Source organism: Peromyscus eremicus, chromosome 23 (assembly GCF_949786415.1).
Source record: "Peromyscus eremicus chromosome 23, PerEre_H2_v1, whole genome shotgun sequence".
NCBI classification, from domain to species: Eukaryota; Metazoa; Chordata; class Mammalia; order Rodentia; family Cricetidae; genus Peromyscus; species Peromyscus eremicus.
Window position 1 is genome coordinate 30,957,872 of NC_081438.1, and position 24,661 is coordinate 30,982,532.

Consider the following 24,661-nt stretch of genomic DNA (forward strand, 5'->3'; position numbering starts at 1 on the left):
CTCACAGCTCAGTCTGGTGGGAGGGAGTGTTTTCTGAATTGACGGTCCCTCATCCGAAATGACTGTACCTTTTGTCAAGCTGACGTCAAATTAGCCAGTACACCTAACTGACTACACGAGTGCTGGGGGACTGAGCTAAGCCTCGTGTCTGGGCAGCAAACTGACTAAATCATTTCCCTAGTTTCCTGATTTAAAAAAAAAAGATTTTATTATGTGTATGAGTGTTTTGCTTGCTTGTATCACAGTATACTGCATACATGTCTGGTGCCACAGAAGCCAGAAGAGGCCATCAGGCCCCCTGGAACTGGAGTTATAGACGGTTGCAGGGCTACTGTGGGTGCCAGGAAATGAACCCAGTTTTCTGGAAAAGTGGACAGTGCGTTTAAGCCATGAGCTCTATCTCCAGTCCCCGAATTTTGTTTGTTTTTGAAACAGGGTCTCCCTGTGTAGCCCAGGCTATCTCCTCAGACTTCCTGTTTAACTCAGCCTCAAACTTGCCTGCCTCCAGCCTCAGGCTCTCAAGTGATAGGATTAAAGGTGTGGGTATTGTTGTCTGGTTTGAACATGTTCTTTTTTATTTTAATTCTTTGAAATTTATTCTTACTAGCATGTGTGATGTATGTATGTGTATCTGTGGAGGTCAGAGGTCAACTTTGGAGTTGGCTTCTCTCCTTTATGAGTCCTTTCTGCTGCGCTGTCCCACCAGCCCTGGTTTTTGGTGTTTTTGTTTTTTGTTTTTTTCTTTTCTTTTTGAGACAAGGATTTATGTATTTCCAGCCGGACTCAAACTAGCTATGTAGCCAAAAATATTGTTGAGAGAATTTTCTCCCTGCGAGGGTGCTAGGCTCTACTCCTCCTCCTCTAAGGTACAAATGGCAAACCAGAGTTACTCTTAGGGAATCAGCGAATTTATGTTTCCTAATAGAGCATGTGTGACAGGGTGACCCCAAAGCAGCCACACTGTAAAGTCTGCAACCAGTATGGATGATGGCTTCCCCATAGCTGTGTAGATACATATAGCCTTCATTCCTATAGTCCTTCCCAGCCCATGTATTCTAGCCCCTCCCCAAGACCCCAAGGCCACATGCAAATTAGTGCAGAATTGAGAACAAGTGGGTGGGTAGAGAGGCTGGAGTAGCTGGATACTCGAGATAGCTCTGGTGACCTACCACATCCCTTCTGTGACGCCGTCTACCATCCCCAAGCCCAGCTGAGATGATCTTGTGCAAGCAGGCACAATGAAGGCAAGAAGGTAGCAGCTGTTTGCTTGGGAGAGTAGTGTTATGTAACAATGGCCTTGATTTCTGATCCTCCTGCCTCTACCTCTCCCCACACCGGTATTACAGGCATGTGCCATCACACTCTGTTTTTGGACATGTTCTTAATACAATCGTAGTCTGCATGTTGTGATAAGGTGCAGGCTGTGATGATGTTCCCAAGCCAGCTTCCCACAGGACATGGGTGTAACACTGCTACATCTTAGTGGCTTGCCAGGCCCAGGGAAACAAATCTTGGGGCCTCTTTCTAGAGGGTGCTACTTAGAGAGAGGGCTGTTAGACCCCAGTGTAGGGCCACCCAGCATCACTTATGATTCATCTTTTCTGGTTCCATCCATTTCGGTGAGATTTCTTTGCAATTGGCTTCAGGCCATTGTCTGCAAATGTTAATTCATGTAGCAGTTGTAAGTGGGCTGGCTTCTCTGAGTGACCAGGCCAGCTTGCTCTTTCTAGGAAAGCAGCTGGGGAAATCCGCTGGGGAGGTATGGGTGGAGCAAGGGTGGAGGTTCATGCAAGTCCCTTTGGGTGGACATTCAGTGTTGTCAGATGTACTTCTGCTGTCCCTCCTTGAGTCTGCTGCTCAGGGCCTACTGGCTTTGCTTGAGACTGTGCTTTTTCAAACACTATCGTTCTCCATTAGCTTCTGGCCCAGGTTGCTTGCTTCACTTTTCCCTATCCTGAGGGCTTTTATGGTAGAGATTCTAGGCAAGTGCTCCCTCTGAGCCACACCCCAGCCCCTCACTGGGGGATTCTAGGCAGGTGCTCTACCACTGAGTCACACCCCAGCCCCTCACTGGGGGATTCTATGCAGGTGTTCTACCACTGAGCCACACCCCAGCCCCTCACTGGGGGATTCTAGGCAGGTGCTCTACCACTGAGCCACACCCCAGCCCCTCACAGGGGGATTCTAGGCAGGTGCTCTACCACTAAGCTACACCCAGCCCCTCACTGGGGGATTCTAGGCAGGTGCTCTACCACTGAGCCACACCCCAGCCCCTCACTGGGGGATTCTAGGCAGGTGCTCTACCACTGAGTCACACCCCAGCTTTTTACTGGAGGATTCTAGGCAGGGGTTCTACTTCTGAGCCACACCCCCTATACCCTTCCAATAGTTATTCTACCATTGTACTACATCTTTGCCTTCTTTCTCTCTTTTTTTTTTTTTGAGATTAAAAAAGTTATTTTTACCTACATTTGTATGTGTGCGTGTGTACATATGTGGGTATGTGCATGTGAATGTAGGTGCCCATGGAGGCTGGAGGCCAGAGGCATTGGATTCCCTGGAGCTGCTGTTATAGGCAGTTGTGTCAGCTGATATGGGTGCTGGGAACTGTCCTCTAGAGGAGTAGTATATGTTCCTAACCACTGAGCTATCTCTATTCTCAACTTTAATTTTTTTATAAATCTTTTTTTAAGGATTTATTTATTTATTATATATATAGTGTTCTACCTACACACTAGGAGAGGTCACCAGATCTCATTATAGATGGTTGTGAGCCACCATGTGGTTGCGGGAATTGAACTCAGGACCTCTGGAAGAACAGCCAGTGCTCTTAACCTCTGAGCCATCTTTCCAGCCCAGCTTTAATTTTTTTTTTTTTTTTTTTTTTTAGACAAGTCTTACCATATAGTCCTGGTTGGCCTTGGACTCAGAGTTCGGCTGCCTCCACCTCCTAAGTGCTAGAATGAAAATGTGTGCCACTGTGCTTTACCCTCTGTTTACTTTTGATTTTGACATGGGTTCTCTTTACGCTGCCCGGGTTGGCTTTGGACCTACTCTGTAACCCTCCAGGGGCTTAAACTTGTAACTCACTTTCCTCAGGCTCCCGAGAGGCTGGCGTAGCAGGCCTGCGCTCTTGTACTCTGAAACAAAGCCTCATGTCAGCCTGCCTCTTGACCGGGACCTTGTCCTCCCATCCTGGGTTACATTCTGTTGGGGTGTTGGCATGCAGGCGTTGGGGAGGCTTAGGGTTGGTGGAGGTCTGAGGTGTGGAGAAAGCTGAGGTACACACTCTGTCCAGGGAGCAGGGAGCTGGGTGTGATGCCCTGTATGGAAGCTAATGGACTTCAGAGGTCAGATGTGGCTAGGACCAGCTTTCCTAGAGGACCTGGCTGTGACCCACATCTGTGTCAGTGATGAAGAGCACAAGGTGGGCCTTGAGCCGGATGCTTGTGAAAGAGTGTGCTGTCTACTCACCACATGCTCCCTGGAGAGTGGGCTCTGTTGTGCCCTGGGTAGCATATGGGAGGTGCCCTTCCCTTCCTTTCTCCTTGGTGTCTGTGTGTGAAAGCCACGCATGCAGACAGGACCCCAGGGAGAGCCAGTTTTCTCCACTTGCAGACAATTAGTTCCTTGAAGGGGCGTGTCTCTGAGCTGCAGTTGAGTGCGATGGACCAGAAGATGCGAGTGGAGCTTCTGGAGTCTGAGAAGCAGGAACTGAAGGAGCAGCTGGACCTGCAGCAGAGGTGAGAGCGTGCCCAGCCTGTGTCAGTCCCCAAGACAGCCCTGTCATAGACACACAAGGGACACACAGTGAGTTCTCTGGACTTGGGAAGTGAGCGTCAGAATAAGGGGGTAATGACTTAGTTCTTTCCTTCCTGGGGTGAAGTGCCTTCTTGGAGCTGGCTTCCAGGGGAGGGCAAGCTGAGCTAGGTTTCAAGGGCATGGGTTGCTGTGCCTGGGCAAGCTCTTCAAGGTCATAGTTTACACGGATATGTGGTGGCTAGTGGGTGGTAGTCAGGAGGCTTTGGATTCCGCCCTGAAGGTCTGGTCCTTACCCTAGGCAGGCATTGCCTGAGAAATGTTCTACCCCTAGTGTGGGTAGGCCTTGGTGGGTGCCTGCAGTAGCGCCATGGCTGGCAGACACTGTAAGTGCTGGACAGAGAACCAGGTAGTGCCTTGGGTAGCCTGGGTCTCTCTGCATAAGGTGTATGTGTGCGTGTGTGTGTGTGTGTGTGTGTGTGTGTGTGTGTGTGTGCACGCATCCATCCTGGGGGCTCGGGCTGAGGAGCGTTATGGACTGGCCTTGCATGTACTATCCTCTTTTCTCACAGGAAATGGCAGGAGGCAAATCAGAAGATTCAGGAACTGCAGGCCAGTCAGGAAGAGAGAGCTGACCATGAGCAGAAGATTAAGGTAGGCATTTCCTGTCAGCCTGTGCAGCTTCCTGAACTAAGCAGGGACAGGGTCAGCCCTCCTGTCACTCACAGGCCTTCCTAAATGGAGGCGTGCTCAGTGGTATGTGAGGATGCAGGCTGATTATCTTGTGGTTGCCAGGCCCTGTGCTAGCTGGCTAGGGAGGCCACAGTGAGTGTTCCGTGGAAGCTGGTACCTTAGTGATGAAGGCCCACTAGAAACCCATGGGCAAAGGTAATACAGAGGACTGTACAGTCTAGGCTTAGAGAGGTGGGCACAGGACACACCTGTGATCCCAGCCCACGAGAGGCCGAGACTAGCTTGTACTACATGAAGTACATTTAAATCTTGTCTGTATTTGCACGGCCAGAGCATGGCTGAGATAGGTCACCAAGCTAGGGTTGTCTGATTTAATTAAGGTCAGGCTCCTTTACTCTAGTACAGTACTTCTCAACCTGTAGGTTATGAACGATGACCCTTTCATAGGGGTCACCTAAGACCATCAGAAAAAATACATATTAACGTTATGTTTCATAGCAGCAAAATTACAGTTATGCAGTAGCAACGAAAATAATTTCATGGTTGGGGGTCGGCACAACATGAGGAGCTGTGTTAAAGGGTCACAGCACTAGGAAGGTTGAGAAGCACTGTTCTAGTGGGTGTTGCTGGAGCTCCCTTCCATGGCTGCCTGTGCCTTTAGGGTATTGTCCAATCTGAGGAAGGGGGGATGTGTCGGGTGTCTCCCTGCTGCCCCTGCTGTGTGTGTGTGTGTGTGTGGGGGGGGGTGGGCAGCTCCTCATGCCTCTGTTGTCTTGTTTATTTTCTTAACTATTTATTGTATTTATATGTATGTGTGGGTATGGGTATCTGCAGAGGCCAGAAGAGGTCTGGAGTTGGAGTGAAGGGCAGTTGTGAGCTGCCTGACTGGGTACTGGGAACTGAATTTGGGTCCTCTTGCAGAGCAGCGAGTGAGTGCTTTTAATTGCTGAGCCTTCTCTCTAGACCCTGCCCCTTGCCTTTTTAGTCACCTTCTTCCTAGTTCTTGTCCCACCCCTCATTATTTCCTTGTGCCTTGTGCATAGAGGTTGACCAGTTGGCCCTCTCTGTCACTCTGTTCCCACTACTTGACTCTACCCGGGTGGAGCTGGGCTCCATGAGGGTCTGTTGATCATTGATTTGCTTCTGTGTTTATATACAGCCTGTTCAGGGACTTGTCACACTAGATGCCAGTGCTACCTTGTTGAGGGCCAGGGTGACAGGAACAGTGTAGGAAAGTCTGTCACACAGTGGGGACAGATTCAACTGTTGCAGGTTCACCACTGGCACAGCAGAAGCCGACCGCAGGTGGCCAGAGGTGTTCTGTGCACAGCATTTAGGCCACAAGTGCCGTGGGCTCTTAGAGCTGTTGGGGACCAGAGGGCTGGATGGGATGTGGCTGGGCATGGGCAGGAGGGACAGTCCTGTGGGTACTGCTCTTAGGTGCTGTCCAGGGCTCCTCTACAGGTGATGGTGAGGGTGCAGCTGAGCAGAGTAGCAGGCATAGTCCTGGAAGGCTTCCTAGAGGGCCTGGGGCAAGTTAGAGGACCTTTGTGGCTCCCATGGCTTTGTTTAAAATAATTTTTTTTATTTGATTAAAAATGAGGTGTATATGTATTTCTGTCTGTGTGAGTATGCGTATGTGAATGCAGGGGTACATGTATACAGGTGTCAGGGAGGCCAGAGCTGTTGTGTCCGCTGGGCCTGGAGTGACAGACAGTCCTGAGTTTGACGTGAGTGCTGGAGGTCAGTGCTGTTCCTCAGGATGATGTCCCTTCCCCCGCTTTTTTGAACAGGGTCTCGCTGACTGAGACTCTCCATTGGCCTCCCTCCACCTAGGATTGAAAATGTGTACCACTGTTCCCAGCTTGTTTTTTTTTTTTAATTTTTAAATTATTATTATTATTATTATTATTATTATTATTATTATTATTATTATTTTTGAGACAGGGTTTCTCTGTGTAGCTTTGTGCCTTTTCTGGAACTCACTCTGTAGCCCAGGCTGGCCTCGAGATCGGCCTGCCTCTGCCTCCCGAATGCTGGGATTAAAGGTGTGCACCACCACTGCCCAGTAACCTTTAAATTACTTATTTATTTATTTATTTATTTATTTATTTATTTATTTATTTATTTATTTATTTATTTGAGTAAAATCTTCCCATATGGTCCTGGCTGTCCTGGAAATTGCTTTGTAGACCAGGCTGGCCTTGACCTCACAGAGATCTTCTGCCTCTGCCTCCCGAGTGCTGGGATTAAAGGGGTGTGTTACTACTATACCTGCCTTTTTTTCTGTGGGCTGAGGGGATTTAGGGCCTCACGCTTCTTACATGGCAAGTGCTTACTGACTGAGCTAGCCCCCTAGCTCCTGGCACCTCCATTTCTTCTCTTAGACTGACCATCACGATCTCAGTGTGTCAGCCCTTCTGCCTGCTCCAGATCATTCTTTGGCTGGAGGCCTGTGAGTCCTGTAGGCTAGCCTTCTGTTTTACTGAGCCGTCTCTCTGCCTCTTACAGGACCTGGAGCAGAAGCTGTGCCTGCAAGAGCAGGATGCAGCTGTGGTGAAGAGCATGAAGTCTGAGCTGCTGAGGCTGCCTAGGATGGAGCGCGAGCTGAAGAGGCTGCGTGAGGAGAACACTCATCTGAGGTGAGGCCCGTGCGCAACCTGCTGCCCCTAGCTGGGAGTTGGCTGCCTGGGCTTGGTGTCTCTTGGGCCCATCCCCAACATGTGTGGCTGTTGGCATGACTGTTCTGGCGCCGTAGGGAGATGAGGGAGACCAACGGACTGCTCACAGAGGAGCTGGAAGGTCTGCAGAGGAAGCTGGGCCGTCAGGAGAAGATGCAGGAAGCTCTGGTTGACCTGGAGTTGGAGAAGGAGGTGAGCAGTGGGTGAAGCGTGTCTCCAGGGCTGTCCTCTGCCCTGTCTGGAGCACCCTGGGCATCTCCGTCACACACAGTAACTGGTCCGCCATGGGGCTGCTGTAGTGGTGTAGTGTAATCAGTTATGAGACTCCGCAGTCACTGCTGACTATTGCAGATAGAAGCTTCTCTGACTCAAGCTGACACAGTATATTCTATGGGCATTAATGTAGCTATTTAGAAGGCAACTCGACAGATCCGTTATGTACAGTAGGTGTTGCTTCTGTATTAGGGTCCGTGACATCCCTAGCCATGGGCTTTTGACTGGGTTTACAGTGCCAGATGGGACTTCCCTCTTCTGGAATGAGCACCAAATCTAATCAGAAAGCAGTTGGTTACCCTGGTGACATACCTGCCATTGTTGCACCCTGAGGCTCACTTAGCTTGGCTGCTTGTTCTTGTACACACAGGTTCTAACGCTGGATAAGGCTGTTGATCACAGTTCTTCCCTAGCGGCCTGCATAGTTCCTTGCAGCACCCCAAGGACGCCAGCTAGTAGGGAGGAGGCATCTAGCAGTTGTAGTTTATTTCTCTGTTCTCCATAGTGTGTGTTGTCCATAGCAACAGTGTCTTACCGTGTCATTCTGATGGGCAGCCAAGAGCAGTACAATTTCTCTCCATTGTTTTAGAGCCTCAGAGTCTTCTCTGACTCCTCTTCCTTGTTTTGAGACAGTCTCTCACTGAACCTGGAGCTTACTAAAAGAGCTAGCCTGGATGACCAGTGGGCTCCAGGTCTCCGCCTGTCTCTTCTCCTTTAGCCTTGGTTTTAGGTGGCTGCTCCTATGCCCAGCTTTTGTTAAATGAGTGTTGGGATTAAACTCAGATTTCATGCTTGTGTGGTAAGCTGCTTGCTGGACTGAGCATCTGTCTCCCCAGTTCCATCTCTGTCTTCTTTTGAGGTCCAAGGCAGCTGAGGGCCTGGTACTTACTGCACAGTTCTCTGTGACCAGCTCCTTACTGCACAGTCCCAGACAGGCCTCTCTTGGAGGCAAGACACCTGGAACTTTTTTTGTCCTTCCCCTGGCATTCTGTCTAGAGAGCCCTTCTTTTGGTTTTGAGTGAGTGAGTTCATTAAGTCTACAGCAGGCAAAAGGTAAAGAAAACAGCAGCAAGTAGCAGAGAGAGAGAGAGAGAAAGAGAGAGAGAGAGAGAGAGAGAGAGAGAGAGAGAGAGAGAGAGAGAGAGAGAGAGAGAGAAATCCCACAGAGATGACTTGGAAGTCCTGCTGGGGTTCCCAGTGGAGAGTTTGGGACAGACTGTCCTCTCCATGGGCGATGCATCCGGCTTCACATTCTCACCACAGGCGCTTTTATACCGTGAATAAGCAATAGTTACCTTTGTTGGATGGCTCCCCTTTTAGCTATTCCCGAGGGCCAAGTGGTTTTTTTTTTTTTTTTTATTTCTGAGACAGAGTTTCTCTGTGTAGCCCTGGCTGTCTTGGATCTGTAGACCACGCTGGCCTTGAACTCAGAGATCCGTGAGTGCTGGATTAAGTGGTGTGCCACCACGGCCCAGTGCCAAGTGTTTTTAGTGCCATGGCAGCTTGTAGTTCTCTTCCTCCTTGTCGCAGCACAAGGGGGTTCAGTCTGTAGTTGGATTTCTTTACTCTCTGTTCTTCGGAGGCCCGCCACCCAGCTCCCAAATAATCACATGGAGACTTATTCTTACTTATGAACGCCCGGCTTTAGCTTGGATTATTTCTAGCCAGCTTTTCTTAACTTATGGGATAAGTTTTTCCTCTGGATGTTTACCTTTCTTTATTTCTGTATATCTTTTCTTTCCTTCTTATTCCATGTCTGGCTGGGTGGCTGCCCCAACCCCACCCCCCTTTTCGCTCTTCTCTTCCTATTTATTCTCTCTGCCTGCCAGCCCCACCTATCCTTTCTCCTGCCTCACTATTGGCTGTTCAGCTCTTTATTAGACCATCAGGTGTTTTAGACAGGCACAGTAACACAGCTTCACAGAGTTAAACAAATGCAACATAAAGGAATGCAACACGTCTTTGCATCATTAAACAAATGTTCCACAGCAAACAAATGTAACACATCTTAAACTAATATTCTACAATACCTGTCCCAGGACTTGAAATAAACTGGTTGAAGTCTGAGACAAAGAAGCAAGGAAGGCCAGCTTGGTCCCTGAGTCCACTTTCAACAGGTGCAGACAACACATGACATTTACCAATGTAATTTATGTCACACCTAGATCTAAAGTTCAGTCTTTGACATTTTTTGAGGTTTAGGATGTAGAATCACACTGCTTAGCTCAAAGTTGTACATGGACGTGTGCTGGCTGTTGACCCTGGGTCAGTCCATGCCCTGTCTCTTTTACGGAAAACAGTCAGGGCCTGGCATGGAACAGTGTCTCATGGAGGAAATGGCCATAGGAAAGTTAGTAGCTGAGCACCTGCCCCGCTCTTTTAAGTTTTTAATTTATGTTTTTATATTTGTGTATATGTGTGTGTATGTATGTGAGAGTGAGTGAATGCACATGCCATAGTGTGTATGTGTGTTTGTATGCATGTGTGTATGTATGTATGTGAGAGTGAATGCACATGCCATAGTGTGTGTGTATGTTTGTGTGCATGTGTGTGTGTATGTATGTATGTGTGTGAGAAAGCGAATGCACATGCCACAGTGTATGGGTGTACGTGTGTGCGCACGTGTGTATGTGAAAAAGAGTGAGTGTGCCAAAGCATATGTGTATATGTATGCTTGTGTGTATGTATAAGTATGTGTGTGAGAAAGAGCAAGTGAATGTATGTGCACATTGTATAGATGTCCCAGGACAACTTGTGAGAGTAGGTTTTCTCTCCTAGCATGTGCATTTTGGGGATCAAACTCAATTCACCAGGCACGTTGGTGAGTTCTTTTGCCATCTTGCTGGCCATCTTGCCATCTTGAGTGATTTTGTTTTGTGGGGTTCAAGCTGGTATAGAACAGGCACACAGGTTTGGTTGGCTCTGTCTCCCCATTGTGGCTGGCTAGACTCATCTGAGCCATTCTTGGTCCTGGCCTACCATAGAACTGGGGAAAACTTGCCTCTAGCGTGGAGTTCATCTGCCTAGGGCTTAGCATTCTCCGAGAGGCTCCTGGAAGGTCAAGAGAGATCTGCTCTTGCGAGTAAGGCCTGGGTTTGTCCCAGGCCCAGGCTACTGCAGGACTGTGGCACCCTTACAGTGCTGGGAATGTGCCTAGACTTGTGCCGTAGGGCAGAAAGGGGCGAGGCGTAGGCTAACCATGTACCCTCTTGGGCTAATGTCTCATAGCCACCTCTGGTCTCAGATGGGACGGGGGACTCCAGTACCTTTGTCATTGTTAGCTTTCACATGACAGTTGCTGGGCAGGAGACGTTGATGATTCTAATTGTCTTTCTAGAAACTGCTTGCAAAGCTGCAGAGCTGGGAGAAACTGGACCAGACCATGGGCTTGAATCTCAGGTGAGTGAGTTGCTGCTGTCTCCACCCCGGGTTGCCACCTTCCTATGCTGTTCTCTGCCTCCTGGCTCAGAGTCCTCAGAGGACAGGGCAGGCCGGCTTCTTCGTGTGCTGTGGTGAGGAGCTCTTGTTATAGGCTTACTGGGTGGTTTGCTCAGAGGGAGGTAGAGCCTCATTGTAAGACTGTTGAGAATCTGCATATCCACAGAGCGGGCAGCATTGCACTGGCCTGCATGTTCCCAGGACCCTGTGTGTATAGGGAAGCAGCTGCTTTGGGGGGAAATAATGTCTTTTATGTGATGATAACCTGTTGGGGTGAACTGAGTTAAAACCCCATCATCCTGGAAAATTCATGTCCCAGTGGAGCCAATGGAGCATCCCATGTGACTGGGCTGTCAGGCATGGGTGGAGAGATGTGGAGTGGGCCAGAGGGCAGAGCTGCTGGGCACTGTGTGTTCAACACATAGCGAGGGCAGAGTGGTCCCTGTTGCTGTCCCACCTGTACACTGCTCTGTTCTGGGGTGCCATTCGTTGCTGATCTGCCCCATTTGTGCTTCAGTGTGAGGTGCCCTTCAGCTGCCCTTACCAGCGGTGAGCCTTGGCCTGGATGTCATCCCTCATGGTGGCCATGTCTTTCCAGGTTTCAGGAAAGTTGGGGTACTGATGGTTGAGATGAGCTGTTGGAGCTTGGGCACAGGCTTGTGGGATTCAAGCAGCCCTTAGTTTTAATACTTCCGGCTTGCTGGCTGTCTTTCCCGCTGCTCTGAGAAACGAGGCCAGATGGAGACTGCCTGAGCTCAGCTGTCTTATAATCACACTGTCCCCTGCTGGCTCTGGAGTCATCACCTTCCAGTGGCAGCGGTGCCTTCCGTCACTTCTGTCACTTGACAGCGTCTCTTCGTTTCCTCTCCAGCCATCTGCAGCATCTTCTTTCAGAGGCTAGCCCAGCAGGCTCAGGGCTGCATGCTTCCTCCTGCCCTTTGGGTTTGTTAGCTCCTGGCAAGGGTCCCTCCTACTCCCAGGGCCGCTCTGCCCAGACAAGACACCTCCGTGACTTCTTTCCTGTGACGGAGATCAGAGGCCCCTCATGCTCAGTTGGACCAGCCCTGTTGGAACACTGGCGTGCTGGTGTGCCTGCGTGCCCGGTGACTGCCAATCAGGCCAGTGGAGCCATTGCCCTTTCTGGAGTAGCACAGGCCACATTGGCCGGGCTGCAGTGTCTAGCTGCTCTGTGAGCCCTTTGGGTCTATTTTCTCAACTGTCTGCCCTGTCAAGAGCTCGGTTGGTGTGAAGGCAAGCTCGTCCTTGGGTGCTGTCTAGCTGCCTGTGCTGGGCAAGAGGGAGGAGTGGTGGTCCATGTTTTCATGGAGGAAGGTGGGGACATCCTTCTCTGGAGCTGCACTGCCTTGGACCTCTCTTCTCTTAAGTGAGGAGGAGTGCATGGCTTTTCCCAGCTGTACCTGTGAGGCCCAGTAGGCTCATGTCCTTAGGAAGCATCTCACCTGGTGAATGGCCTTTCTGGAAGGCGGAGGGCGCTGGGGTCTTTGTCCACAGCTTCCTTATAGCTGTTATGTGTACACTTCCCTGGGCTGCTGAGGCTGCCTGGCACCTTGGAAGCCTGTCTACCTTCCTTATGCGTCCTAGGGCAGAGGTTTGGGTACAGGGACCCTGGGTAACTTGTATTCTGCCCCTGTGGCTACACTCATCCCACGATGGTGTGGGATGCAGACCAGCTGCACTAAACATGCCTCGTTATCACAATAATCTGGGTTTGAGCGTTGAGGGTATATGCTTGAGTGTGCACTTAGAGTGTGTGAAGCCCTGGGTTTATTTCCCAGTAACTCATCCTCAAAAAAGGTGTGGGGGCTGAGATGGCTCAGTGCATGAAGCACTTATCATGCAAGCTGGACAACCTAAGGAAGGTCTCTGGAACTAGGCAGAGGTGGAAGGAGAGAACCGATCCCACAGTTGTCCTCTGACCGCCGTACATGGGTCACAGCATTTGAATACTGATGATACGTCTCACATACACAACAGAAGCAATAGGAACTAAGAAGTGAAACAGCCTTAGAGTTTGCAGAAAGTTGAGGTTCTGGATTCTCTGGTATGATGGGGATTTTGGCATTTACCTTTTTTTTTTTTTTTTTTTTTTTTTTTTTTTTTTTTTTTTTTTTTTTTTTTTTTTTTTGGTTTTTTTGAGACAGGGTTTCTCTGTGTAGCTTTGCGCCTTTCCTGGAACTCGCTTTGGAGACCAGGCTGGCCCCGAACTCACAGAGATCCGCCTGGCTCTGCCTCCCGAGTGCTGGGATTAAAGGCGTGCGCCACCACCGCCCGGCCATTTACCTTTTTTTTAACCCTCTGTTTGTTTGTTTGTTTATTTATTTGTTTATTTATTTATTTATTTATTTATTTATTTATTTATTTATTTATTGTGTGTATGCACATGAATGTGTGAGTTCGTGTGCATCACAGTGTGCAGGTGCCTGTGGAGGCCAGAAGAGGGTGTTGGATCCCCTGGAACTGGAGTTACAGGTGGTTGTGGGCTGTCATTTAGGGTGCCAGAACCTGAACTTGAGTCACAAAAGTAGTGAGCACTCTTAACAGCTGAGCCGTCCCTTCAGTCCCAAGCCCCGCCACCCCTTTGTGTGTGTGTGTGGGCAGGCTTCGGGGGCCGTTGCAATTTTTTTGTGCACAGCTGGGAGAGTGACTGGTTGAAGCCTGGGATTGATGAGATTAGACAAGATGTAGGACGGGAGCAGAAGTAATGTAAGGGCAGGGGTGGGGATGGGGGTGGGGTGGGGGGATAGTTGGGGTTCAGTGCCAGGGCTGCGATTCCTCAGGAGAACTCATACATTTGCTTGTTCACATATTCATACATGTATGCACGTATGCACAAGCACATATGCATGCATAGACACATAAGCATAAGCACACGCATATACACATACATGTAACCAGTTCAAGCACCCACTCTATCTGGAGACCTGACCAGGCTTTCAGAAGCAGGCACTCCTGCCTGCATGCCTGGAGCATGACTGACCTGTGGTTCTGTGGGTTCTGAGGTGCAGCTACCACTAGGTGGCACTGCCCCCTTGAAGATCAGCTTTTCTCATGGAGGCCTGTGGACACCCCTGGCAGCCCGTCCTGGGACCTAGTGGTCTTCCACAGGGACTTCCTCAGTAATGTCAGCATCTTGTTAACCAAGGGGTCTGGGTCCAGGGGCTGCCTGCTGTGGGCAGGCAAGTTGTTGCTTTGGCCTGTGCCCTGTCTGCCCGTCTGACCATCATCTCTCAGGTTCCTCTGTCCCCTCAGGTCTGAGTGCTGCTGGTGTCTGGTGCAGATCCTGTGAGGAGGTAGCTCTGGTGGTCCTGGGGTGCCCAGCCCTAATGTAGTCATTACTTCCTAGTTGCTACAACAAAGTGCCCGATAGAACAGCTTACAGATGGGCTGATTCTGGCTCCTGGTTTGAGCGTGAAGTCTCAAGGTGGGGAAGGCGTGGCGGCAGGAGTGTGAGGAGCTGCTCACACTGTGGCTACAGTCAGGAAGCAGAGAGGTGAACGGGAGCGCTCAGCTCGCTTTGTCTTTTTATTCACCCCAGCTCATTCAGTAGTGCCACCTACATTCAGGTTGGCTTAAAACTCCCTGGAAACACCTTCACAGTCATGTTAGATGTGTGTCTGCTAGGTAATATTAAATCCAGTCGAGAACATTCTTCTGCCCTGGGTGAGTTCCTCATGGGAAAACAGTGTGCTCTCTGCAGTGTGATACTTCTTATGTTTGAGGAGCTTGGAGATATTAGGAGGAGTGTTTAAGCAAGTTGACAGAGGGAGTCAGATGCTGAACTGTAGAGAGATTGCTGTGTGTCCTGTGCATTGGGCCACATGGGCCAGGACAAACAGGCCTGTTTACCGGTGATGTGTCCAGTGCCTGCAGTCATGTGGGCTAGGGCACATGCTTCTGCCTCCCTATGTTGAGTCCAGTGTATGCAGTCATATGAGCTGGAACAGGCAAGTCTGTACCTGTTTGTGTCCAGTGGAACAGGGTCACGTGGGCTGGGGTGAATGGGCTTGTCTCTCTGGGATGCATCTAGTGCCATGGGTCAAGTAAGCTAGGACAGATGGCATGGTTATGGTGTGTTTATGCAGAGTCACATGGGGCAGGACACATAGTTCTTTCTACCTGTGATGTGTCCAGTACACGGGGTCTAAGCTGTACTTGGGGTCATGTAAGCTGGGGCAGTTATACACAGGGTCATTTGGGCTGGGGGTAGACAGGCTTTGTGACATGGAGAGTAATGGGTAGGACAGAGTCTGGCAGTGTATATATATGATGCTGTGGTATGGGACCGGTAGGGCCCTTTGTGTTGTGGGGAGTATTGGTGATAGCGAGCTTGTGACCCTCTTAATCCTCAAGGACTTTGGGGTTTGGCACAGTGTTGGCATGGGGGGGTATGGAGAGTGGTGACATCTTGACATTGCTCTCTCAGGGTAGACTGTGGGAAGGACTTACAGTATGGAGAGTGAGCGACTGGAGACAGCAGTCTCCTGTGCAGGGCAGTGTGGCTGTGGAATAGTAGGGAGAGGCTGGTGGGGAACGTGGAGCAGGAGTGGAGGGCGCTAATCCTGAGGAAAATCAGCTGTTTCCAGAGAGCGTTTCAAGCTGGGAGATTGGCTAACAACCCAGCACTTGCTTTTGATTGAGAACTTTCAGCAGGCGTGGAAAGGAGAGAGATCGTGCAGTCGGATAGAAGGCACCTGGAAACAACTGCCGGGATGTGATACGGGTGCCGGCAGGAGAGGGATGAGAACGTGTGTTCTCAGCACTGTGGATGCTGGACCGGGCGCTGCCCCTCACTGGGATGAGGCCCCGTGTTCTTCCCTTCCTCCTGATTGTCCTCACCTGTGTGACTAGGGAATTAGAGAGCAGGTCATCCTGGGACAGAGTGGGTGGGTCCTTGGGTAAGTATGCTGGACTTGTTCCACCCACATAAAAAGCCACGCATGGCTGCATGTGCCTGGAGCCCTCGCGCTGGGAGAGAGAGAGACAGGATCGCGGGGGCTTGTCCGCTAGCCAAGCTCCAGGTTCAGTGAGAGATCCCATTTCAGGAGAATGCAGTGGAAAGTGATAGAGCACTTTGACAACCTCTGACCACACGTGTGTTCACATGCACATATGTCGCTCTCCCCAAACCATCAGGGTATGCCGTCTGGATAGAAAAACACTAACTATCTGGAGACCACAAGTCATGTAGGAATTCCAAGTATCAATAAAAAGCCATTTGAAACCATTAGTCGGGTCAGCAGGGTCCTAGGACTGGTGGCAGTGGACCAGGATGATGGTGTTTATTTCTGAGTCCCATGGCGACCTGTGGGAAGGACACGGCGTGTACAGTAGCATCAGAGCGGTGCAGCACTTAGGGATAAATTTAACAGCATGTCCAAGATCTGTGCTTTGCAAACATAAGACGCAGCTGTCAGTAATTATGGATGACCTAATAATGGCGGGACGTGGCAAGAGACGGGGGAGGAGAAAATAGACCCTTCCCTCTCTGCTCTCAGTCACCCGCTCGGCCCGCACCCTGACACCAGATGTGGGTGTTTTTTTTTCTGCACAGCAAGCAGTTCTCCAGTTGATGCCAGCTGGGCGTCCTACAATCCGAGCTCAGACACTGTCTGTCAGAGTTCGGCTTGGATCCCACAGGTTGAGGCCTCAGACCCAAATGACTGGCTCACTCCGATGCCTATTCTCAATCCTAGGTTGTCACCAAGTTCCAGCAGACTGGTTCCAAGGCAAGGCTCCCAGAACCCCCTTGGGTTGATTTTCTACAGGTGCTCAGAGAATGCAGAAAAGCCTTTATTTATTATGCTTGCCCATTGTTGTTTGGTTTGTGTTTTTGAGACTTATGTAGCCCAGGCTGGCCTCCAACTCACTGTGGAGCTGATCTTGAATTCTTGATCTTACTGTTCCCATTTCTCGAGTGCTAGGATTACAGGCACTCACCACAAGGTCCACTGCATACAGTGCTGGGGTGGAGCCCAGACTTTGGGCACACTAGTTGTGCTGGCTAGTTTTATGCCAGCTTGACACAAGCTGCAGTCATCTGGGAAGAGGGAACCTCAGCTGAGGCAGTGCCCCCGCCAGACTGGCCTGTGAGCAAGCCTGTGCTGCCTTTTCTTGCTAATGACTGATGTGGTGGAGCCCAGTTTACTTGGAGCGGTACACCCGGGAAGGTGGTCCAATGGTATAAGAAGTATAAGAAGGCAGGCCGAGTAAGCCGTGAGGAGCAGTCCAGTAAGCAGCACCCTCATGGCCTCTGCTTCATTCAGTTCTTGCCTCCAGGTTCTGCTTGGAGTTTCTTCCCGGCCTTCCCTGGATGATGGACTACAAGCTGTAATCGGAAGTAACCCCTTTCCTCCTTCGTCTTGACTTTGGTCATGGTATTTATCACAGCAACAGAAACCCTAATTAAGGCACTAGGCAAGCATTCTGCCAACTGAGCCACAGCCTGGGTCCTGTCAGTTCATCTTTGGCAGTATACCTGACCAGCTGGAGTAGTTGAGTCACTGCCCAGTTCTGCATGGTCTGGACAGACCGATTTCCCCATGCTGAGGGACAGTTACTTTGTTTCCCCCCAATAAACAGCATCGGCATCGGTTGGATAAATTCCTAAAGGCATTTTTTTTCCTTAGTTCAAAAGAAAGTATGTGTTTAGAATTGATAGCTGATGCCAAATTGCCTTTTGAAAAAGCCGTTTTCTATACATTTCAGTCAGGGTGTGGGAGCCCAGGGCTTAATTGGGTGAGTGTGCTTTTGAAGGTTCAAGCAGAGATCCGGGGTGAGTCACAGCAGCGAGGGGAGCAGGCGACTTCGCTGGGTCGGCTTTTTAAACACTATACTTAGCAATTCAGATGGAACGCAGGCCTTATTAGGTAGGCTCAGAGCGGGTGTCGGACCCTCTGTATGCAGGCCTGTGTTTTGTGGAGGGAATAATTTACCAGTGGCTGAATGCCTGGCTACTGGCACCTGACTCGTGTCATTTTTTATGCCGAGCCTGGCCTGGCTTCAGACCCTGCTGGGTGGTCATTATACCTGTCAGCATGTGTGCGGGCTGACTGGTGTTGAGGAGTGCTGTGGTGTGGGCCACGGGAGGACAGGCAGCTCTCCACGTCAGACTGCTGACCCGGAGTCAGAGTTGGAGGGCAGCGAGTGCTGACCTGGACTTTGCTGAAGCATCATTGCGAGGCCAGCCAGATGACACGAGCTTCTGGGGACGAGCTTCTCGGATGTGCCAGGCCAATTAGGAGGACCGTGGGGAGAGTGACTGTAGAGTCTTCCCAGGTGGGAGCAAATTGGCCCACCTGGCCGCACACTTGTGCTAACCTGCTTCTTCCTCTGCTCAGGGTTTGTAATGACCTGGGTGTCTTGTTGATGGATACCCAGCGCTCCCCCCATGCAGGGGAGGCAAACGAGCTGTCAGGTGTCTTGAAGAAGTGATGTCCATCATGGCTTTGCTTTTCTTTGAGGCCTAGCTGTGGAGGAGGGAGATTTGAGAAGCATTTGGCCTCTGGGTACTTGCAGTGTGGGCCTTTCTTGGGCTTCATTTGGTTTATTGCCAACAAGCAGCTTGTGCGGGGCCTGTGTCCTGGAGAGGGAGGACCCAGCTGGCTTATGTGTTTGTGGTGGGCTCCCCTGCCAGTGGTCTCAGGGGACTTAGGTGTTGGCTCATTCCTGACAGTCCCCGCTGCTTTCCGCCCTGGAGATTGTGAAGGTTTGGTCTTAGCCATCTTTTCAGTCTTCCGATTCAGGACCTAAGGGTTGGTAGGGCTGGTCTTCAGAGCATGGGCCTTCAGTAAACACTGGGGGGGGGTATCCGAGGGGTGTGTTTGTGGCTCTGGGCTGCCTAGCAGCTCTGACAAGGCACCACCCATTTGTGCTTTCCGGTGGGAAGCAGGGGCTTCAGGGCCACAGAGCCACCCTGACCTGTGGGGTTGGGAAGGCAGCCCCTCTGTTTCTTTGCCCCTTGGGAAGTTGCAGGAGGGTCTTCTTGGGGTACTGATGGCCATATGCTTGAGGTGGATGGGCTCATAGTCCCGTGGGAAAGGGATGGGAGGCAGATGTTCTGTGTTGGCTGTCGTCCCTGTGCCTGTCATGCACCAGAGCAGGTCTGGAGGCAGTGGGATGTAGAGCATGGAGAACAAGTGCTTTCTAGGCAGACTCCACACACGCACCAGGCAGCCGTGTGCTCAGCAGGGAGCAGCCTGGCCCGGCAGTGCTCCACACTTGTTCTCCCCTCGGTGCTTCGGGGCCTTTCTTCAGGTTCTCTCCAGTGCCTCCTCTGAAGCTGATTGAACGCATCCAAAGCTTGAGGGCATTGAAGATGTGATTCACACCCAGGGTGATGTGACAGGAGGTGGCTGTGGCAGCCTCGATGGTGTCACAGCTGATTTTTGTTCCCTTCCCCCATTGGTTTTTTGATGTGTGTATATGTATATACATGCATGTAGAGGCCAGAGGTTGATGTCAGGTGTGTCCTCAATCACTCTCCGCCTTCTTTCCTTTCTTCTTTTATTGTTTGAGAATTTCATATGTGTCTATGTGTTTTGATCAAACAGCCTATTCCCTACAACTCCTCTCCACTAGCCCCTCCCAACTTCATGTGTTGTTTTTTTTAAACTTACTGAGTTTACTTACTGCTGCCAGTATGTGCATAGGTGTAGGACCATCTACTGGAACATGGGTAGCATTCACATCCCTAGAGAAAACCGGCTTCCTCCCCCAGCCCTCCTCCATCTGTGGTAGGTCTTGTACATGCCGTCAGAATCACCGAGTTCACCAGTGCAGTGGCCCTGTCGTGTCTGGAGAAGACGGCTTCGCAGCAGTTATCAGATACCTGTGGCTTTTTGGAACTCCCCATACCCTCTTTTCATAGTGATCCCTGACCCTTGAGAGGATGAGTTTGGTTTTGATGTCCCATTTAGGGCTAAGTACTCCACAGACTCTTACTCTCTGCACACCAATCAGGTATGGGTTTCTGTAGGAATTATTGTCAGTCACAAAGAAGCGTACTAACCTATGGGTATAAATATACGTACTGAGGGCAGCTTAACACTAGGTCTGTTTAGCAGAGTGATGGTAGCAGGCTCTCCTCTAGGGTCTATGGCATACCTAGCCATGGGTTCTTGGCCTGGTTAACAGTATCAGGCGTAGCTTCGTTGTGTGGAATGGGCTCACAGTCAGTTGGAAGGTGGTTGGTTGCTCCTGTAACGCTTGTACCACTGTTGCACCAAGGGGCATATCTTGCCAGGTTGGTTGTTGTAGATGGAAGGGTTTATAGCTGAATAGGACTGTTGATTACTTGGCTCCCCAGTAGCTCGCACAGCACCCTCCAGCACCATGATAGCTGGCCAGTTAGGGATGGAGCTTTCAGGTTGGTACCGGCTTGATTTATCTGTGTCCTATGACTCAAGTATGTCTCTGCCTTATTTTTTAAGACAGGGTGTGTCTGTCACTCAAGCTGGAACACGCTAGTCTGGTGAGACTGGCCAGTGAGCTCCATGAGCCTCCTTTCTCCACTTCCCCAGCACTGAGATCACACACCTAGGCTGCCGTACCCCTTCTTGAACCTCTTCTTCCCACCACACCCCAGACTGCTTTCTGAGACAGATCCTTTCTCTGTAGCCTCAGCTGTCCTGAAACTCACTCTGTAGACCAGGCTGGCCTCAGATTCACAGAGATTCACCTGCCTCTGCCTCCTGAGTGCTGGGAGGTGTGCTACCACTGCCTGGCTATATACCCACTTTTTACATGGGCGCTGGGGCTTGAACTTGGTTCCTTCTGCTTGTGCTGTGTGCACTTTACAGACTGAGCCCTGGTTGATTTTGTCTCAACAGGTGCTTCACTGGGGTCCTGTCACTTACTGTCTCTTCTTCAGAAGCCAGGAACCTCAGGGTGCCAGGTCCTTCAAGCAGAGTGAGAGAGTCCTGGATCCTAGGGTGTGGAGTGGCTCCGAGAGAGGACTTACTGGAAGGGAGTTTTGAGGGGTGAAGACAGCCGAGCACAGGCTAGAGTCAGGGCTGGGGGCTTCTTCTGAAGCAGTGTGTGCCAACCTGCCCTGCACTGAGGGTTTTCCAGAAGCTGCCATGGCTCAGTGGGCCTGTGTCATGCAGATTCTGGAGAGCAATTAGGAAGTTTTGGGGCCTGGTCTTCCCACATGCCCATCACCCTCGAGACCATGGGGTGTGCGACCTGGATGGATCCCCTAGCCTCATGCACCTGTTAGTGGCCTGTTCTTCGTCACAGCAGCTGTCACTGGTGTCAGAAACTGCCCTGTTCAGAATGAAGTCGCTGTCTGGCTTCCGTTTTGGGGGTTCCCTAGCTGTTGAGTGTCCCAGAACCTAGGCCATTAGTCTCCTAGAGCCCCTGCACCCCTTTTCCTGCATCTAGCCTCTCATCTGCAGAGGGGAGCTCTGTTCTTTCCAGAGAACAGCTAGAGCGGCAGCTAGGCCTGGGGGTGGCGGGCCCTCCTCCCACTCAGGGACTCTGGTGGAGAGCACCAAGCCCTTCAAGCCGATGTCTTTGTGTGGGGCTGCAACAAAGAGGACAGGTTTGCATTCAGAGCATCGGAGTGGAATTCTCATTGAAGTCGGGTGCCCTTCCATTCTCCACCCTGCCTTTGTGATAATTCAGCTCTTATCGGAATGAAGAGCCCTGGGCACCCCTAAAAGCAGAGCTGCCATGCATCTGAGCATGTTGAGCTCAGGTCTTCCTTTATACCTTGTCCCACACAGGCCCAACCATCTTCTCTGCTACCGGCAGCTTAGTGAGGGACTTGAGCCTGAGCCTCCCATGTGAGCATCAGCTTTGAGGCCATGGCTCCAACTCTTCAGAGTTAACCCAGGGCAGGCTGCCTGCCTGGGGTGGCGCCTGAGAGCCTGGGTCCTGCCACCCAGCATTGCACTAGTATGTGCTCTTCCATCCCAGGGCCTGGTCTGCTGTGGGGAAGGAGGGCTTGTGGGCAGGTTTCAAGAGTAGCATCCCAGCTCCTGCTGCCCATGTACTTGTCCCACTTGACCCTGGACCTTGTCCCTAGGCTATACCGGGTCCCCCCTGCCTTTGGTTGGATGAGGTGTTGCCTGGGTGGTGGGAGATGGAGGATTCTGAAATGAAGTATGAAACGCTGTCAATGTAGCTGTTACACATGCCACACTCATGGGACACTGAGTGCCAGGTCCTAAGCTGCAGGCAGCCTTCCACGTCTACAGAACACACACAGCTTGATGTGGGACACAGTGACAGCTGTCAGGATGTCCTGGGAGTCTGGCTGTGGCTGAAGTGTGGCTTTTGCAGAGATCACGGTTGGCAGCACTTGTTGGATGGTGCCAGTGGAGCACATGACAAATGTCACACATGGTGCTTCTTCATCTAAACACAAGTGTTAGAAAAATCCTGGGATCACACACCTGGGAGTGTGCCTGGAAAATGCACTATGCCTTTCTGATTATCCTGTTTTTCCATTTGGAGCCAGTGAAGTCTCTGAATTCATTTTGTTTTGCTTATTTTATTCTTGTCTTCAATTTTTTTATTGAATGTATTTATTTTAGATGTGTATATTTATGTGAACACATACCAGGGTGTGGTATGGAGGCCAGAGGGTAGTTTGTGGATGTGAGTTATTTCTTCCCACCATGTGGGTTCCACCGTGTGGGTTCCGGGTATTGAACTCAGGTAGACAGGCTTGGTGGCAGGCCTCTTTATCCCTTAAGTCGTCTGTCTGGCCCTGGTTTTGGTTTTTGAGATAGGATCTCATGTAGTCCAGGCTAATCTTGAACTTGCTATGTAGCTAGGGATGACTTTGACCTTCTGATTTTTCTGCCTCCACCTCCCCAGTGGTGAGATTATAGGAGTCCACCACTGTGCCCAGTTCATGTGGTGCTGAGGATGGAATCCAGGGCTTCAGGCATGCTCGGCAGGCACTCTGCCAACTGGGATATAGTCCCATTAACAAAACTGTTTTGATGTGGCTCTTTCCTGACTTGAGGGATCTCAGTTCGGGTGGAGTTGGGGTTGGGCATACTCAACAGGCTGGTGTTCTTGGACTGGGGCACCGTGGTGTGAACCAGAGGAGAACTGTCACCTGCCGCAGCATGAGTCTATCTATCTTCGCAGGCCCTGGCTTCCTGTGGCCTGTGCAAACTGGGGTGTGGAACATTGGAGTGCCTGTTCTGTAGCCTGTCCTTAGAAGTAGGAGTCTGGTAGCTGGCAGGTGACCTGTGTTTATGGACCGCACACCTGGCACGTGTTCTAGCGTAGCCTGCTGGGTTGGGGACAGACAGACTTGCTGTATCTTTGCTGGTTTGATGCTGTTGGTGGGAACAGAGGCCAGGCAGGTTCTGCTCTGGAAGCAGGTGTCTTTCCAAAGGACCCGCAGTCCACTTGTGTGAAGATAGTCCTGCTCGGAGGGTTCTGAGGTTCCTCATTTGCCTGCAGGATACACTGTCCAGGCTATCAGTGCTGTAATGGCTGCAGTCTAGCCTGCTCCTTGGTAGTGTCTCTGCTCTTCCCTACCTGTCTATGGCTCTGTGTGGCCTCTACCTGTGTGGGACAGAGGCTTTCCGAGGGACCCATGGCCCAAGGTCAGCCAAGTAACCCTGTATCTTGCTGGGCTGCATGGCTCATCCTGAAGCAGGGTGGGCTCTGCCCTTGGTAACCTCCATCCATCTGGGCAGCCACCTGGTGCCAGGCAGCTGGCCCAGCATCTTTGTGTGCTATTCAGTCCCATGCTGTCACATTTCCCTTCTGCCAGGGGCCACCATTTTGGAGCATAGCACAACGCACATGTAGCTGGAAGCCCCAGCTGGAAGTATCTCTTACAGACCTGTCGCTTTCTACCATTTTGGCAAGGCCTTCTGGAAGGCTTGCTCAGCCCACCACCTTTGCCCTGCCTCCCAGCTGGGTCTGGAATTGCTCCTGGTGCGGAGGCTGCCAGGTAGAGGCTGCCAGGTAGAGTGCAGGCAGCCATCACTTGGGAGAGGAAACATTTAACTTTGGAGGCAGCAACACAATACCATCTCCTCTGTGGAGGCGGCCGAGGTAGAAGATTAGCAATTAATTCTTTATTACGTGCAAACTCCTCTCCAGTTCTGTGGAACCAAACAGTCCTCCCACCGCGAGGAGGGGCGGCGCCACTCAGTTCATTCCCCAGCGCACTGCTGCTCGTCTGCTCTTGAGCTGATAGCAATTGCTTCGAGTCTTGGTGGAAGACATTCAGACACACAGTTCTCTGGCTTCCTCCTTGCTCCCCCGCCTTCCCCTACTCTTCTCTGGTATAGTTTATTGTGCTTCGGTCTCAGGAGCATCTTGCTGTTTATTGGGATTGCAATTACAGAATGCAGGTATCAGCCGCCTTTTAGGCTAGACAAGTTGTAGCACGTTGATTTTCGTTTTCTTTAAATTATAGCTTTTTTTTTATTGACTTGTGAGAACATTGGCTCTGAGGAGAGTCACTAGGTGCTGTTACTGGTCTTGCCTTTAGTTTGGACAGTTTTATTATTTACTGTAGCTTGGCTGAACTGTCGGAGGCATGCCAGTAGGTGTTGCTTCTCAGTTATCTGCAAATTATGAAGCGCGATGGTTTGATTTTGGAGGCAGTGTGGGCTATATATAGGTCATTGCTGTTAAAAAACAACAGCCACTATGGACAGTATGAGTGACTGGACCCAGCTGTGATATGTCCAATAAAATTTTACTTTTGGACTAAGAGTATGGCTCATTGGTAGAGCGCCTGCCTAGAATCCCCCAGTGAGGGGCTGGGGTGTGACTCAGTGGTAGAGCACCTGCCTAGAATCCCCCAGTGAGGGTCT

At 50.8% G+C, this 24,661-nt stretch overlaps 1 protein-coding gene across 1 annotated transcript in view; it reads left to right on the top strand.

The window, feature by feature from the left end:
- The window catches only part of Mad1l1 (mitotic arrest deficient 1 like 1), a 322,122-nt gene that overhangs the window by 18,117 nt on the left and 279,344 nt on the right, over positions 1 to 24,661 (top strand). The window contains exons 5-9 of the mRNA XM_059249350.1: positions 3,619 to 3,743; positions 4,332 to 4,413; positions 6,964 to 7,094; positions 7,211 to 7,325; positions 10,744 to 10,805. Coding sequence (XP_059105333.1) covers positions 3,619 to 3,743; positions 4,332 to 4,413; positions 6,964 to 7,094; positions 7,211 to 7,325; positions 10,744 to 10,805 — 515 coding nt within the window. The remainder of the gene's footprint in view (positions 1 to 3,618; positions 3,744 to 4,331; positions 4,414 to 6,963; positions 7,095 to 7,210; positions 7,326 to 10,743; positions 10,806 to 24,661) is intronic.